The sequence below is a fragment of the Chlamydotis macqueenii genome, chromosome 1 (assembly GCF_036417535.1).
Source record: "Chlamydotis macqueenii isolate bChlMac1 chromosome 1, bChlMac1.mat, whole genome shotgun sequence".
In the NCBI taxonomy this organism is placed as follows: domain Eukaryota; kingdom Metazoa; phylum Chordata; class Aves; order Otidiformes; family Otididae; genus Chlamydotis; species Chlamydotis macqueenii.
This window is the reverse complement of record NC_141556.1, coordinates 170,527,558-170,543,283: the sequence shown is the minus strand read 5'-3', so window position 1 is coordinate 170,543,283 and position 15,726 is coordinate 170,527,558. Positions and strand designations below refer to the sequence as shown.

Genomic DNA, 15,726 nt, shown 5'->3' with positions numbered 1-15,726 from the left:
TGTGGGCAGAGTTTAGCCTAAAAAAAACTGGAGGCAAAAGAAAGAAAAAAGCAGCTTAAAAATGTGTTATCAGCAGGAGAAAATAGACTCTGTGGGGCACTGGTTTTCTAAAGCCTTGTTCTGTAATCAACAGAGCTCATTACTGTAGTTGCGCACGATGTTGCAAATGGCATTGGGATGAACGTGTTTTGTCTTTCCATCCTGTTTGCTAGTTAACAAGTTGTCTGCCCAGATTGCTGAACTGCACATACTGTGGCAAAGAAGAGGGAAGCAGCAGATTCTCTTTGTCAGGGTGGACAGCCTGTGCCAAACCCTCAGGCAGTGATTTTCAAAGTCCTTCTGTTTCGAGCCCTATTAATTCACCTGTGGAGGTACAGGACTTTGTGTAGAAGCCTCTTTCCCCTGCAGTGATAATCATGTTGCTCTCCTTTCCCTCCCATCTGTAGCACACATCTGAGACTGAGGTCTGCAGACCACATTTGGAAATCTCCCAAGCAATTTAATTTTATGCACTTGCAGTTTCACTTCACTCTTTTTTTAAAAAGTCACTTTCTCATATCTCTGTTCAGTCCTTAAATAGTACTGATGTTCCTATTGCAATGCATGGGACACTCCATCCTGCAATGAAGGTCAGAGAAGGAAATGACCGCATATCTGAGATCAGCTATAGCAGTGTGTGACCACACATCACAAGTTCCAGCTCCCATATGAATTCACTTTGGAGTCTTGACCTGGGATTAAAGGCAGCTGGACCTCTGCACTTCTTTCCTGTAGAAGGTGTTTCCAAGTGTCAGGGGGTAATAAGGCATCGTAAGCTGCAAGTTGTTATATAGGCCTTGTTTTGAGGCACGATGCAGGCTGAGGATGCAGACCTACAGGCTGACACTGCACTATGCCTTCTGGAGACAAAAAAAAAAGGTTATGAGCCATTTTTTGCATCATTTTGATTGTGAACTTTCCAGTTTAATCCCACCTGTATTAGAGCAGTCATTACAGCAATAAATTAGAGCAATTACTGCATAGTTTTCTCATATTTTTCAGCTGTTTGGCTGTATTTACTGTTCCCTCCATCTGAGTTGCCAGGGGAAAAGAAAATGGTCCCACATTACTTCTTATGTGAGAAAAATTCCCCTTCACTGGCTGTCGTGTCTCCGTGCCATCCAGTAGCATAGAGGGGTCAAGAGGATGTTCAAATTTCACTTCAGTCTCACTGAAGGAGGAGGAAAATGGGAAACAGGGCTGAGGCTCCTAAAGTAAACTTTAGGCAGCGCTTAAGCATGGAAGTGCAAAACTGCAATTCTGAAAAGACTTGATACTTTATTCCCTAATCCAGGAGGTTCACAAACTTCAGACATACATTACTTTTTCACTTCAGAATTATACAGTGGCCTCTACTCATCCTCCTCTGGGATCAACTCCCTTCCAGATGGGATGGGCAGGGATTTCTCACTCACTATCTTGTAGTAGTCTGGGATTCCCACAGAAGTGAAATCCATAAACTGGTGGTGGAAGAAGTGCTTCCCTCAGAGAAGACATCTTTGCCTGAGGATGCAGAAAACCTGCTAGCAGAAATGATGGCCTCACATAGCAATTCACGCTGTTAAAACACTATTAAATGCCAAGAGCTGCCTTAATTCAACTTAGGATCTGAAATTCTTATGGCACACATTTCCCGTGTATAGAGGAGACAAACAGTGAAAGAAGAAAAAACCAAAACAAACCAACAACAGGTTGTTTAAGTTAAAACAGCCTTTGCCATCCTGTAGCCTAGTGCTGGGCTGATTGCTCTCCCAACCAGTAGAGTTATCCATGGACTACTGTGGTTCCTCAAGGTCATCCTGACACACCTGATGAGCTCTTCTCTCCATGCTACCAATCAAAAGACCCTGGAATTAATATATCAGTTTCTATCTGCTAATAAATTGTCACATATATCAATTTACATGACATGAATGTGACTGGAAAAGTCCTATCACATGTGTCCCAGCAGTTTACAGTATAGTTAGTCAGAGGAAAGTTGAAAGTGAAGAAAAAGGAACATTTCCAGACAGAAGAGGAAATGGGCAGGACAAGATGAGCAACAAAAAAAGGCCTAATATTTCTTTCCCCACCCCAGACATAAGTATATAAATAGTGAGAGAGTGATTTTCCCTGCTTGATGGCTGCCACTCGTTTGCTGCATCTCTCTGGGACCAAGCACCATCCCTGCAAGATGTGGGCAAAGGTACTGTCTTGCTTCTTTGCACTGTAAAATGCACTTTTCTGCTTAAGCTTTTGTATCCTCACTCTGTATGTCTCAGTAGGTGTACATCACACCGTTGGATATGTGGTTCACCTGCTTGAAATGACTTGTGTTCCTCAAGAGAGTCTTACTGCTTTAATACAAAGCTGAGTGAGAACTTGCCTGAAATAATGGGTGCAATTCTGGTCACCATTGGCAGAAAAGAGAAATCCAATGTGAACAATGCAATGAAAAGCTACTAGTGTAGTAAGGGTGAGTCTGTACTATAAAGGGGAGAGCAGCACAGTTTGGTTTGTTTAACTTACCAAAATGAAGGCCAAAAGGAAATATAATCATTCTGTGCAGATGCATGCAGCAGAGTAGAGCAAGAGGAAGGATGGGGGGAAATGGAAGGAGACCATTTCCAAAGAGAGAGAAGAGCTATATTCAGTAATGCCAGTATAAAAATACCAAGCATGTGTATAGACTGGTTGTAAATAATATAAACCTCTACAGGGGGAAGTTTCTAAGCGTCAGAGAAGGGAAGTTCTAGATTAGTTTCTAATAGCGATATTAACAGCAGCTAACAGTGCCAGCCAAGAAGCAGGCTGAATTTGCATAAGGGGTCAATGCTCAATAGGAAAGAAAAAAAAAAAAATTAGAAATATAATTCCCTGATCAGCAGGAGCCAGGAACAAGGAGCCACTGCTTTTCAAAGAGGTGAGATCTTGTCTTGGAGAAAAGCTGGGAGTCCAGCTGAGTGTGAATTCAACAGGAGCTGGGAGCTAGGAGCAACGGATGCAAGGTGGGGCTGCCAAGTCCTATTTCCCACTGAGCGCCAAGTTCAGCAAGATTTGGGATAGTAATTCTGCTACTTGTGGAGATTAAACCTTGCTTCCTTGTGTGGTTCTGGCTTCACTGAGCGGAAATGCCACTTTCCCACTGATTTCAATGGCAATAAGAAGGTGCTATAGAAAGTAAGATGTTTTTTCGCTTCTGTTTGTTTTATATATGTGTGCATGTATAGAGATAGATGATATAGATATAGATATAGATATATAGATATAGATCTTGCAAAGTTACATCATCTGCAGTGCTTACCCTCAAGGACTCAAGACAGGGAGGAAGCAGCAGAAATACAGAACAGACAAGGACACTGATGAAAGTATAAATAAAATGTAAATAACACTGTGGTATTTCTGGGAATAAAAAGAGGAAGAATTCAAACCTTGGTTTTGCTGATGCAATTCATGTAAGCAGGGACAGGGCAACAGAAATGGCCATCATGCTAAGCAGTACCCCAAAACCGAAAGAAAAAAAATAAAAAGAAGAAAGAAAAAAAAAGTTTTTCTTTAAACGAGGAGAAATATCTACTACTACTTTTTTTTTTTCTCCTAGACAATTACAGGAAATTTTGCCAATGTGATTCATGGTTTGAATGCAAACCACCTGACAGACCAAGTCATTCAGAGAAGCAAGCGAATGATTCTGGATACTCTTGGAGTGGGGCTTCTGGGTACCAGCACTGAGGTCTGCCACAAAGTGACACAGTACAGCAAGGTAAGGTGTTTGGCATTCATAGCATACCGTAAGGTTTAGCTTCAAGAAAAGCAACAGAAAAATTCGGCTATAAGGAGAAACTTTGTCATCATGTAATTCTTTCAGGGATGGAAAGAGAGAGGCCATTTATGGTCAGGAGGCCATTTATCATTTACTGGGTCTTACTAAAACGTAGGAAACCAGAATCTTTAACTGAATACTTTCCTCAACAAGATGATGGCAGTCCTGAAGGAACTGCCGATGGGCGGTGAGAAGGGACTCAATGGCCAGAGGTTGTGTGAAGGTACTGAATGGCCAGGTGTATGGTGTTGGTCTGCCCTCTGGGGTCTGTTTGGGTGGAAAGGGACATAAGCCAACAGGAAACCAAGTTTCTTTTCATACTTTCTGAAAAAACAATATTTTTCTCATGAATGGGAAGAGTTGGGTCCCAAGAGGATATGGTCTGATCTCAATTACATGAGAGATACAGCGCACATTTATCCTTGGGTTTAGGACTTTGAATTAATTGATGTCAATTTGTTTCAGATCTACAGCTCAGATATATCCAGTACCATCTGGGGCCACTTGAATTTCCGACTGCCTCCTCTGTATGCAGCTTTTGTGAACGGAGTGGCTGTAAGGGATGCTCTTTTATTTGCTCTTAAATCACACTAATTGGGGCCATTCTTGCTCTAGAGAGAACAGAATGCTCCTAAAATCTTAGTTTACTCTATTCTTCTGCCTGAAGCCTGCTACAAAACTTTCCTAGACTGTTCTCCTAATGTGTTTCAACTTTTTTGCAATGAGACCGAGCTCAAGGTATAATATATCTGGTCCAACTCAACAGCGTCCCTTACCTTTAATGTGGGACTTGGGGCTGTTTTGAAAGGTCAGAACTCTACAGCTTATTACAACCTTGCTGCAGCCACATTACAAAGAAGTGCTCTAGCTCTCACTGGTTTCACCGGGATCCAAATTTCATGCCAACTGGCAAAGTATAGTTTCAGAAAAACACAAGTACAGACAGATGCACATATACATACACACATAGTATCACAAGGCAATTTAATCTTCAGTTACGCAATTTGCAAAAGCCAGTTATATATTTTGGACACATTGCTTTGTCATTAAAGCAATAACTGAGTCCCTAGACATTTGTCTAAATTCAGATTGAGGCTGAAACTGAAATTGAAAGATGCACAAGAGGTGGGGTAGACAAATTTAGCAATTATGCAGAACTAGAGAAGGTGACCAACCAAGGAAATGGTAATATTAAGCCTATTTAAATTAGTGTCACCACAAGATCAGAGGTCCAATTTGACACCTCATTTCCAATGTAGAGAAAATTACCTTTGGAAATGAGATCCGGTACCTCTCAGCTTCTAGCAGCCCATGTGATATTCAAATCTGGCTGCTAGCACGTATATGATCATTTCAGTCTACATCTCGGTCACAGGTCAATTCTAACCACTTATGGCAGGGACTAGATTTTCTTCTGTCCTTTCCTGAATGTAGTCCTTGGAAGTGCACATTCCCAGTATTTCAGGGCAAGATCTGAGTGCTGGGGAGCCTGACAACCTTCCCACTTTGCTCTGAAGTAAAACACAGGTGAATAGGTGTGAAAGTTCATCTCCTGAGGCATTATTATGTTATTAAAAATGCTGTTCTTGATGCTCTCAAGTCCTTGGGGGCTCTCAAAACTTTGGGGGGTTTCCTAACAAGCAGTACCTTGCAAATACTGCACTGCTGGGAGCAGTTTGCTGCCAAAACAGCAGCTGTATACCATGCTGGGAACGCTCAACATCTTCCCGAGTAGTTTGGCTCTGGGCATGGGAAAGAGAAGGCACCTCTCTGGAGACTCTCAAGGGCTAAGCAGCTCGTCCCAGTTTTAAGAATGTAGCTTTCTCCTACTCCCAGCAACCCCAGGGAGTCTGGTTCCTCATGTGACAGGTCTTGTTTCGATGTGCCAAAAAGTCAGGCTAAAGTCTGAGCTACATTTGCAAACTTGTGCCTGTTGCCTGTGGACGGTTGCACCAGGTAAGTTGTTTTGATACAACTTTCAGCTAGCAGTATGGACTCAACTGCTACGGCTTTAATGGTGTGAGCCCTCAGGGCAATACCAGTTGCAGCACTGGGGAAGTAATTTCATTATGTTTCTGTACTGTTTTGGGAGAAGTGAAAATTCACCACTCACATGGTGGAGCTAGAACTGCTGTTACACTGATCTAATTAGAGCAGCAAAAGCCTGTTGTAGGAAAGAAGGTTCATTGTCTTACTGATTTTAGACTGGTGCAGCTTGAATTAAAATTATACTCCCTTGAGGCAAGATTTGGATCGTGTTGCCACTTCTCATCAAGCCGTGTTGGGAGTAAAGGACTTAGAAGTAAGACTTCTAGAGTATAGCTTTCTAAGGAAAAATCTAGTTCTTCAGTCCTTTTTTATACCAGTTACAGCATTTTCATTTGACTGCGTTTATTTCTGGTGACAAGTGAAGACTTCTCTTTCCCTTAGGTCCACTCAATGGATTTTGACGACACATGGCATCCAGCCACGCACCCATCCGGGGCTGTGCTGCCCGCCGTGATTGCGCTCTCAGAGGCCTTTCCTCAGAAGAAAAAAATCTCAGGTCTTGATCTGCTCTTAGCTTTCAATGTGGGAATTGACGTGCAAGGCAGGCTGCTGCGCTTCTCCAGTGAAGCCAGGAATATTCCAAAAAGGTATGTGGAAAAACTGAGTAGAAAGTTGAGTGGAAGGTTTTGGTTTTTTTTCTCAGTGTTAATATACTTAATTAAATGCCAGTTAAAATACAAGTGGCACAGTTAATCATATTTTCTGTGTTGATGTCTGGAAATTTAGGAAAAGTTCATCTTAAATGTAAATACACTTATATGACTCCTTACGGCTTAGCTAATAGATTTCTTTTTGAGAGCATCAATCAGTTCACAAAGAGGAGGTGATGATCGCCCTATTAATTAAAAACAGCAACAGAAGGACAACATTTAACAGCACAGGTCTCAGGCTCTCATTAACACATACAATCATGCCTCACTTCAAACAGCAGCTTGCTCTCAGCAGAATGGAGTCACTGGCGCTGGGCTCAGAGCAGAGCCCAAGAAGATGGGGTGTGCTTAGGGGAAAGCCTCGAAGTGTGGGACAGACTAGATGTCTTCGTGCTATTTTCTGTGTGTTCCTTTACCAGTTTTGTGAAACTGGTTCGGAATAACACTTGTCTCCCCCCATATGTATAATTTACAGATGACTATAAACTATTTACAGAGACTTTATAGATTACTATAAACTGGGATACTGTTGCCATTATCCTGTTCAGTATGCCTTGAACTATAAGCAGTTCTAATGATTCAGTTGCTTTCTGGGTAAGATCTATTCCAAGTGGTACTGTTCCTGTTTAACTCACACCTGGGAAAAAGCAACAACTTTTTCAATTAGGACTAGAGTTGAATGGTGAATGTATTGGACCTAGCTTTGTGGTCCAATTCACCCTCCACAGCAGTAAAAGGAAATTGGAGCTTGTGTATATAGTTAATTCAAGTGACTTTTTGGAATATGGTAATGGAGAGATTTTCTTTTCTCAGGTTTCACCCACCAACTGTGGTTGGTACGATGGGGAGTGCAGCAGCTTGTGCTAAACTGCTAGCTCTTGACCAGCTGAAATGTAAAAATGCCTTGGCTATTGCTGCCTCCTATGCAGGTGCCCCACTGGCTAATGCAGCAACCCAAACAAAGCCACTCCACGTTGGCAATGCTGCCAAGCATGGACTGGAAGCAGCTTGCTTAGCAGCACAGGGCCTTCAGGGAAACAAACGGATACTGGACATGGAGTCAGGGATAGGTGCCTTTTACACAGATTACAGCCCCCAGACTCTACCAACCTTGCAGTTCTATCCCTGGCTGTTGGACCAACAAGACGTAGCCATCAAACGCTTCCCTGCTCATCTTGGAACGCACTGGGTGGCTGATGCAGCATCTTCTGTCAGGAGGAAGCTCGTGGAGAGCAGTGACAACTTGCTCCCCCTTGATAAAATTGAGAAAGTCATTCTCAAAGTCCCAGAGGTCAAGTACGTGAACAGACCCAGCCCTACCTCAGAGCATGAAGCTCGACATTCCTTCCAGTTCGTTGCATGCTCTGCTTTGCTGGATGGCAGCATGTCAGTGCAGTCCTTTGCCAATGAGAACATTCACCGGCCAGCCTTACAGGAGCTCCTCTGCAAAACACAGCTGGTGCACCCTCCTGATAACACACCTAGCTTTGACAGTCTTTACTGCGAAGTGAGTGTCACACTTCGGGACGGCAAGACGATCAGCAACCGCTGTGACACATTCTATGGACATTGGAGGAAACCTCTGAAGAAGGAGGACTTGGAGAAGAAGTTTCAGTCCAATGCCTCCAGCATCCTGCCTGCAGAAGCCAGAGAAGGCATTATAGAGACTGTGTACAATCTGGAAAAAGTAGAGGACTGTTCTGTATTAAGTACATTTTTATCAGGACAGTCAGCTAGAGCACTTTTGGATAAGCTGCACTTCCTTTGAATGTTCCAACCAACAGCTAGATGCTGTTCACAAAGCAAACACAAAATTCAGGATACGCACTTATTTAGTGACTCGAGCACTTTTAAATCGGACTCCTGTAACACAAAAGCCATGCTCAGTCCAATATTGTGGTTTTTGACTAAGTAAATAATTTAGCAATTACGTGAACAGCTCAAGAAGATCCTTTGCTGGCACAGTCACCTTCAATTATCTTTATACTTCTCAATGCAGAGCACTGCTTGTGTGTGACACAAAAATTTCCCTGCTCTTCTGCCAGAGGAAAAAAAAAAAAAAAAAAAAATCTGTATGTTTTGCTTCTGCTAAATAAGTCCATAAAGGAAATAGATTCTGGAGGAGTATGGAAATACTGTCTCCCTGAGAAACATCACTGTGAGAAGGACAGAGAATAAAAGCCTTTATATATTTATTTCTGTAGATTTAGCTCTAACCCTTCCTTGAAGAGGCCACCTGTTACGTCTGAGCTTTGACGTTTGTGCTAAAATAAACACGGCATACATAGAGTAGTAGCACTTGATACTCCGCAACACATCAGCCTTCGCTGTAACGACTGGTCTTGCATTAACGAGGTAAATGTTAGAGCCCTTCCCGATCACACCAGCTGCAGAGCAAGTGGGACAAGACTCCTTATCATAAAAGCGTTATTTCCCAGTTCCATCTTTTGGCTGCTCTGTGGTACAGGGTTGTACCTGCTGCATTCCCGCTCCAGTTACAAGGCGCTCACTCAACAAGACATGATTAGCACTAATTAGTGATGACACATTCAGATTACTTCAGGCACTGCAAAGCACAGACTACGATATGCTCGTTACAACTGACAGAGATGTGCAAGCATCAGAACGCTTCTTCTGCTGAGAAAATGAAGTGTCCGCAGTGACAATTGACTTACTTACCTTGATAATGAATTCTGTGAAATTTCAGTTCCTCCAGGAGTACAAAGCTTTGTCAGACTGTGCTTCTAAGAGGGGCTGACGACCTTTGCGCACATTTGTAAGATCAAAGCATGTGTTCTAACATATGTAAAGTGTACCTTCCTTAGGGCACTAAAACATGTATGCAAAAAAAAAAAAAAGAAAAAAAAATCACAAAATAAAGCTAATTCATTTCACTAACTAAACCTCAAATTATTTCATGTCTTAGAGCAAAACTTGTGTATTTTCCACACACAATGTATTCATTTGTACTTAAGTCTCTGGCTCTTGGTTTATAGTCAGTTTATCCAGGGGGCTCTGCAAAGCCTTCAGAAGTCCATTAGTTATACTTGCTTAACGACTTTCAAGGGAAGGAAAAAAAATACAACCAAAACAGAAAAAAAAATAACCACATTCTTTTTTTTTTTTCCCCCTTCTGATTAGAAAGTAGAATTTGATTACTCACCTGTACTAAAGATATACAGACTCATTTACAGCTATTTCATCTGTAATTATAGCTGGGTAACACCAAATGTGAATTACTGACAATCGTTAGTGATGTGATAAAACCCCACTGGACAAGGAGGGTTCCTACATTATCTTATCAAGACTGAATAGGTTCAATTAATCAGAAAAAAAAAAAAAAAGGGGGGGGGGGGATCCACCTCACCACCACAACTTTTAACATACAGTTTCTGTTTTAAAAGATAAATAAATAGGATAAGCTTAGCAATAACCGTTTGATGTATTACAGATTAAAAAAAAAAACAAAAAACCACACACACCACCAAACAAACCACTAACTGTGAAGTTTAACAGTTGCATTATTTTATTAATACAATCAAAGGAAGCTAAATGCTTATGCTTAGCTAAGTTGGTTTCCTTGCAGAAGTCTGTACGCTTTCAGTCAGGCAAGTTTCAGGACTTCTTGTACCATTGTTCCAATTCCATCAAAGATTTCATGCAGAGGAGCCTTGCACATGAAAGCACAGGTAGTAACTATTTTATTGGCTTTATCCACGTGGGATTCATTTACATTTTTGCAAATGTGCTTACATCCAAGCTCTGCTATAGCAGATGCCGTTTCAGAATCAGGAAATCTGTAAATAAAAAGAATGTAATTAACATAAAGAGATGATACAGCCATAAAGTTCATTTCCCCCCACCCCAGTCTTCTTTTCAGGGGGAGAGAAGCAATCCCTCACTACCGCTGCTGATAGGAAATTCCATTCATAAGTTTTACTGGGAGTTGACAGTCCTTGAAGCAGCACTGACTTCTGCCAGGCCCTGTTCTCATCTGCCTCCCCTAAAATGGCACCAAACCACTACCACAAGAAAAAAAATTATTAAAAATCCCTGAACAGACAAAACCCCACAGACACAATTTAAATGGCCACTCAAATTACCATAGGGTACCAAATTTTTCAATACCAGGTGGTCAGATGCCTGTTCTTCATTTGCACATTTGCAACATGAATTACAGCCTTCAAAGCCATTGGGTAAGGAAATTCTGTATCTCGCTGAATATGAGCTAAAAATCTATCACTCAATTACCAGGGATATGACATGAAAAAACAATTTTATATCCTCGGTCACTTGCCTGTTTGCACAGCTATGATTCTATAAAAGTCGCTTTGTTCTGTCACTTTCAGGATTGACGGATGCTACACCCAGTGACTCACAAGCACCCACACTGCTCAATAAATTCAGCGCAGGAGCCTATGTTACCTTCGGTGGCTCACAGACCGACGGTGTCGGCAAGAGATAAGGCCATCTAGAGTTTTCATACTATCAACTGTAATGTGTCTGTGGATGTCGATATCCTAGAATACACCAGAGACTAACATATTTCTGAATTTAGGGATAAATTTTTCCAATGTTGTAGCGCACAAGTCACCTGATCTCACAGATTGAGTCTGTCTGCCCTGAGAGTTCTGCACCTACTACTATTATGCAAGTGAAAATTTTAAATAAGTGAAAAATGTTGCTAGTAAGGTACCCAAGAGTTACCGGCACCAGAGACTTCAGATTTTTACACAGAAGACTGGCCATTTCTTAATCCTAATTCCCACATAAACTATCTCCATCCATTTCCTTCTTACCTTCCATCTACATTTTTATCTTGGCCAACTGTGACCTCACAACCAGGAAAGACTTTGGCTGCCAGGACTGGCGATATACAGCACAAACCAATGGGCTTTTTAGCACTGTGGAAAGCTTGGAGTGTGGCGTTCACGTGCTCATTGACAGTGCAGTTCTTGCCATCTACAGCCCAGGAACACAGGTTCTTTGCCACACCAAAACCACCTAAAAAAATCCCAAGAAGCTCAAATGTAAGACACTGCAAAAAGCCATTGAATTCAATACCAGAAAGAAGTTCTCCTTTTTTTTTTTTTAACAACATAATCAAGGCATCCATCAAGTTACTACACTGAAAGCTTCTGGCACATGAAACATGACAGGTTTACAATGTTAGAAGTTTAACTGCACATTTTTTATACCACGTATGTTTCATAGGCCAGAAGGCTTAATCTTGCTTCCATGAGCAACAAATAGACAAACAGAAAACCTCACATTCATTTGTTAGTCACTGGAAAAGCTGCACCATTTAGTATGCATCCCTCAATATGAAGAGAGGGATCAGAAAAACGACCAATGACAGTTAAAAGTATAAGAGTGTAATTCACGAAAGTAATGCAAACAGCAATTTGACCCCTCTCAAGTTTTACTTCAATACTTAAGTAATTACAGGAGAGCTTTTTCTACCCTGGAATTATTTTTGAACTTTAAAAAAAAAAAACAAACAAAAAACAAACACAAAAGGTTAACACAATAAAAAAAAAAAATGGATATTACATTAAAAGGCAATGATAACATACAGTATTGAGCCACACCACTTGTGAATGATAACACAATTTCCTATTAAAAATAATGCCAAATTTTCTTTCTAGAAATTAGTCATAACAATCCTTTACTTGCATTTAATCTCCACTTAATTGTACAAGCAGATTATATTTTACAGCACTCTCATTTGCTGGATTTCAACTATCAGAATGATCAAAGTAAGAAGGTTATTAGTAGCTGTAACTATCCATTACACTTGATTCCTCATGGAATATGCACAACATCAACTTTTCTGCAATAAACAAAGAGAAATTTCCACAAGTATTTCAAGGGACAACATCAAGAAGCTTTGTATTTTTAATATTTTTCCTTTCATTCTTTGCTCACTTCTGAGCGTTATCTGGAATTTCTGAGGCAAGATTTTAATTTTCAAACTTAATAGGGTTTATTTCCCTCTAACAGTTATTACTGCAACCTCCCAGAGCCTGGGTTATAACAGCATGAAATTAACATGGAAAATATGTGCTAGCCTCCACTCCCTGATCAGCCCTGATGTCACCCACTCATTTCAGAGCGGCAAGTACATTTCTCTGCATTTTACACGCACTCCCTCTGCTGGCCTTACAACACAAGACAGTGTAACAACTTCAAAATTCAAGCTTAGGCAAAATCGTGAAGGCAATATTTAACAGTACTATGAATATTCCAGAAAGTGATCTTCAGCAAGTCATGATTTCCTCGCAACGCTTTGGTTTCTTCACTTCTAAAGAGATCACAATTACCTCTGTCTGAAAGGCAATGCTGTGGTCTATAAATAAAGAGTTACCCATAAATATGTTTAGTATAACTCACCAGCAGCAGACTAGATACATAGTTAAAACAAAATGTACTCACATTACACATATATAAGTACTCACATATAATCTACTCGGCAACCTACTATTCCGCCAACAATTTCAGAGGCTCTAAAAATAAAGCACTGCCATGTAACGTCAAGTTTTGGCCTTACTTTCCTACTCTGGTCAGTGTTCTTGTTCACAAGTAGGTACTAAAATTTTCACAATCTTTAGAAAGAAGGAGCGGTGCAATGTATGACCCAAAATCAAAAGAACACTCCAGCATTTTAACTTAATGAGCTATAAAGTAATAAATCAATTCAGATGACTTGTTGTCCGTGAGAGCTTACTAAAACATTTTCTCATCCTCAAAAGAAAATAAGCAAATAAAAAAAACTCACATACCCCTCAAATTCAAGAGTATAATTTCTTCTCTAAATGGATTTTAAAATAAAAAAGCAGCAGAGGCAAAGTAGTTATTTGCAACTGAAAAAATCACAATTTATTTTCTTTTAAAAGCACTTACCAGGGAAAATGACCGCATCAAATTCACTAGCTTTCAGTTCAGCCAAATCCTGAATGTTTCCTCTTGCTAATCTGGCACTTTCGACTAATACATTTCTCTTCTCTTCTGTTGGACTTCCTTTCAGGTGATTGACTACATCCCTTTGCTCAATATTGGGGGCAAATATCTTCACCTAGAATACACAGACAAGGGAACTTTGTGAACATAAACAGAACTCATATGTATTGGTCACAATAATCAAAATAATCACATTCAACCAAAACAGTTTTTGTTCCTGAAGTTTCTGATCCAAAAGAAGTGGATTCCACAGGATGGATCGATTGCATCGAGTATCTAAAGCGACAGATGACATATTACAATGGGTAAACCCAGCCATTCTCTCCATCCTACTCCTTTTTGACAGGAGTGCATTCTTATGCCAACATTAAGCTTAGTGACTTTGTCAGAGCCTGCAAATTTTGCCAGGGCCTGCCTTCCCTCTGCAGATAACCCCAAGGACAAAGAGAGCATGGTAGTTTATACCAGCAGCCTGACTAGACACACAGCTGAGTCCACAGAATGGCTGCTCTTAACTGTTACGGAATCAGAGTGCTAAAAGAGTTTTACAAAAAGATAAAGATGCAAACTTTACAAGCATTTCTAGCGCAGACATTAGAGTTATTTGCTTTCCTAAATGCTTTCCTGGTAGCAGGAAAGAAAACATATTTTGGTTAAGCACAAAGGGGAAAGTTGCATTGAAAATACAAGGTTTCATGAAAAGTGTACTGCAGGGGCTGTTTTCACACATCTGTTTTGATTCTCGCTTTGCAGAGTTCTTAACGCTTGCCACTTTAGTTAATTTTATAGGACAATTTCGTGCTAAATGTGGGGGTGCGGTTGTTACCCTCAGATACCTGACCGCGGCTACATGCAGACAGAAAGCCACCACCTTCCGCTGTCTGAAGCCACAGACGGGACCAAAGCACGCCACCATATCCCCGTGCAGGCTTCTCCAAGGAACCCCAGCTACCGAAAAAAAAAAAGCCTAGAAACAGCTAGCAGAAAACAAGCAGGTGAACCTGAGCGAGGGCGAGCACCTGACTTCAGTGGAAATCAAACGAAGAACTTTAACCGGGTCCCATCTCCATCTCCCTGCCTCAATCGGCTGCTGGGGTTGGGGGAGCAGGACAAGGCCCCCCGCCACTCCTGGCTCCCTGCTTCAAGCCGCCTGCGTCTGAGTGCTGTTCCTGTCACGGGGACAGCCACCCCTCTGGGGAAGGGGGGTGAAAACAGGGTGGGAAGGATAAGATAAGGATAAGGAGAGAGGTTAGAGCTGAACAGGTGCTGTAGTGTGGGGTGGCAGGGAAAAGACCATCATGAAGTGGGAGAGGCTCCTATCCCGCAAAGTGCGGGAGCCACAAGATGGCGTGCTTTGGGCCCCGGCATAGGATGGGGAGCAGGGGGAAGGCCAAGGCGGGGGTCCCGCGACTGCTGAGGGAGCAAAGAGACGGGGCAGACATACCCCCCCCTCGCCCCGGAGGGCCCGTCACAGGCGGCCCCGCCGCCGCCCCCCTACCTCCGCGCCGCCGCGGCTGAGGTGCACCAGCGCCGCCGAAGCCTCGTGAATCTCGCTGCCGTCGAAGACGCCGCAGCCGGCGAGAACCAAGGCCACTCGCTTGCCCATGACTGTCCCCTGCAGCCCAAGGCCTGCCCGTCAGACCCGGCCAGGGGCTCCTCAAGCCGCACAACCCCGGGCCCACAGCGCCCTCCCTCCTTTTCCTCCTCCTGCTGCGCCTGCGTCGCTGGGTCCCGGCTCGGCCGCCATCTTGCAGCCGCGGCGCCTGCAGCGGCCGTGCTGCCGCGGGCCTGGCGGGGTCTCCCGCAGCCGGTATTGCGGGGTCTCTGCGTGCCCCAGAGGCCTGGCACACCGTCTTGCAGGCTGTTTTTCACCACACGTTCTCTTCCCCGCTGACAAAATGTAGGTGGGGGTGACTTTAAACATCAGAGGGAAATCTGGAGGGGGGGAAAAAAAAAAAGTGTGCTGATTTAGCTTTAGACGAAAAAAGCTCAGCCGTATTTTAGGCCTTATTTGTCTTTTGGCCTCCTTACCACAGCAGAGCAGCAACGCAGAAAAGGTGCTGCCTGGTGACCCTTGCAATGGTGTTGCAAATCTGCATTCCCATAGCTTGTCTGAAAGTCGCCTTGCTTCCAGCAAGACCTCACAGAGGCTCAGGGGTTTAAATTGTGCTGTCTGTGATTCTGTGTGGGATGATGGACAGGGAAATTCTTTAACAGGAAAGGGCA

At 42.5% G+C, this 15,726-nt stretch overlaps 2 protein-coding genes across 2 annotated transcripts; one reads left to right on the top strand and one right to left on the bottom strand.

Annotated features, from left to right (window-relative positions):
- The first annotated feature begins 2,212 nt into the window (after nucleotides 1-2,212).
- ACOD1 (aconitate decarboxylase 1) lies at nucleotides 2,213-8,900 on the top strand. The gene is made up of 5 exons (XM_086741575.1): nucleotides 2,213-2,224; nucleotides 3,620-3,781; nucleotides 4,307-4,396; nucleotides 6,272-6,477; nucleotides 7,354-8,900. The coding sequence occupies exons 1-5, from the start codon at nucleotides 2,213-2,215 to the stop codon at nucleotides 8,306-8,308; spliced, it is 1,425 nt and encodes a 474-aa protein (XP_086597701.1). The 3' UTR covers nucleotides 8,309-8,900.
- A 1,131-nt stretch (nucleotides 8,901-10,031) lies between these two features.
- On the bottom strand, nucleotides 10,032-15,211 carry LOC104480717 (glutamine amidotransferase-like class 1 domain-containing protein 3, mitochondrial). The gene is made up of 4 exons (XM_086741563.1): nucleotides 14,999-15,211; nucleotides 13,444-13,615; nucleotides 11,340-11,544; nucleotides 10,032-10,337 (listed from the first exon to the last, which is right to left on the bottom strand). Exons 1-4 carry the CDS (start codon nucleotides 15,104-15,106, stop codon nucleotides 10,145-10,147), a joined length of 678 nt encoding a protein of 225 aa, XP_086597689.1. The 5' UTR covers nucleotides 15,107-15,211; the 3' UTR covers nucleotides 10,032-10,144.
- Between the last annotated feature and the right edge of the window lie 515 nt (nucleotides 15,212-15,726).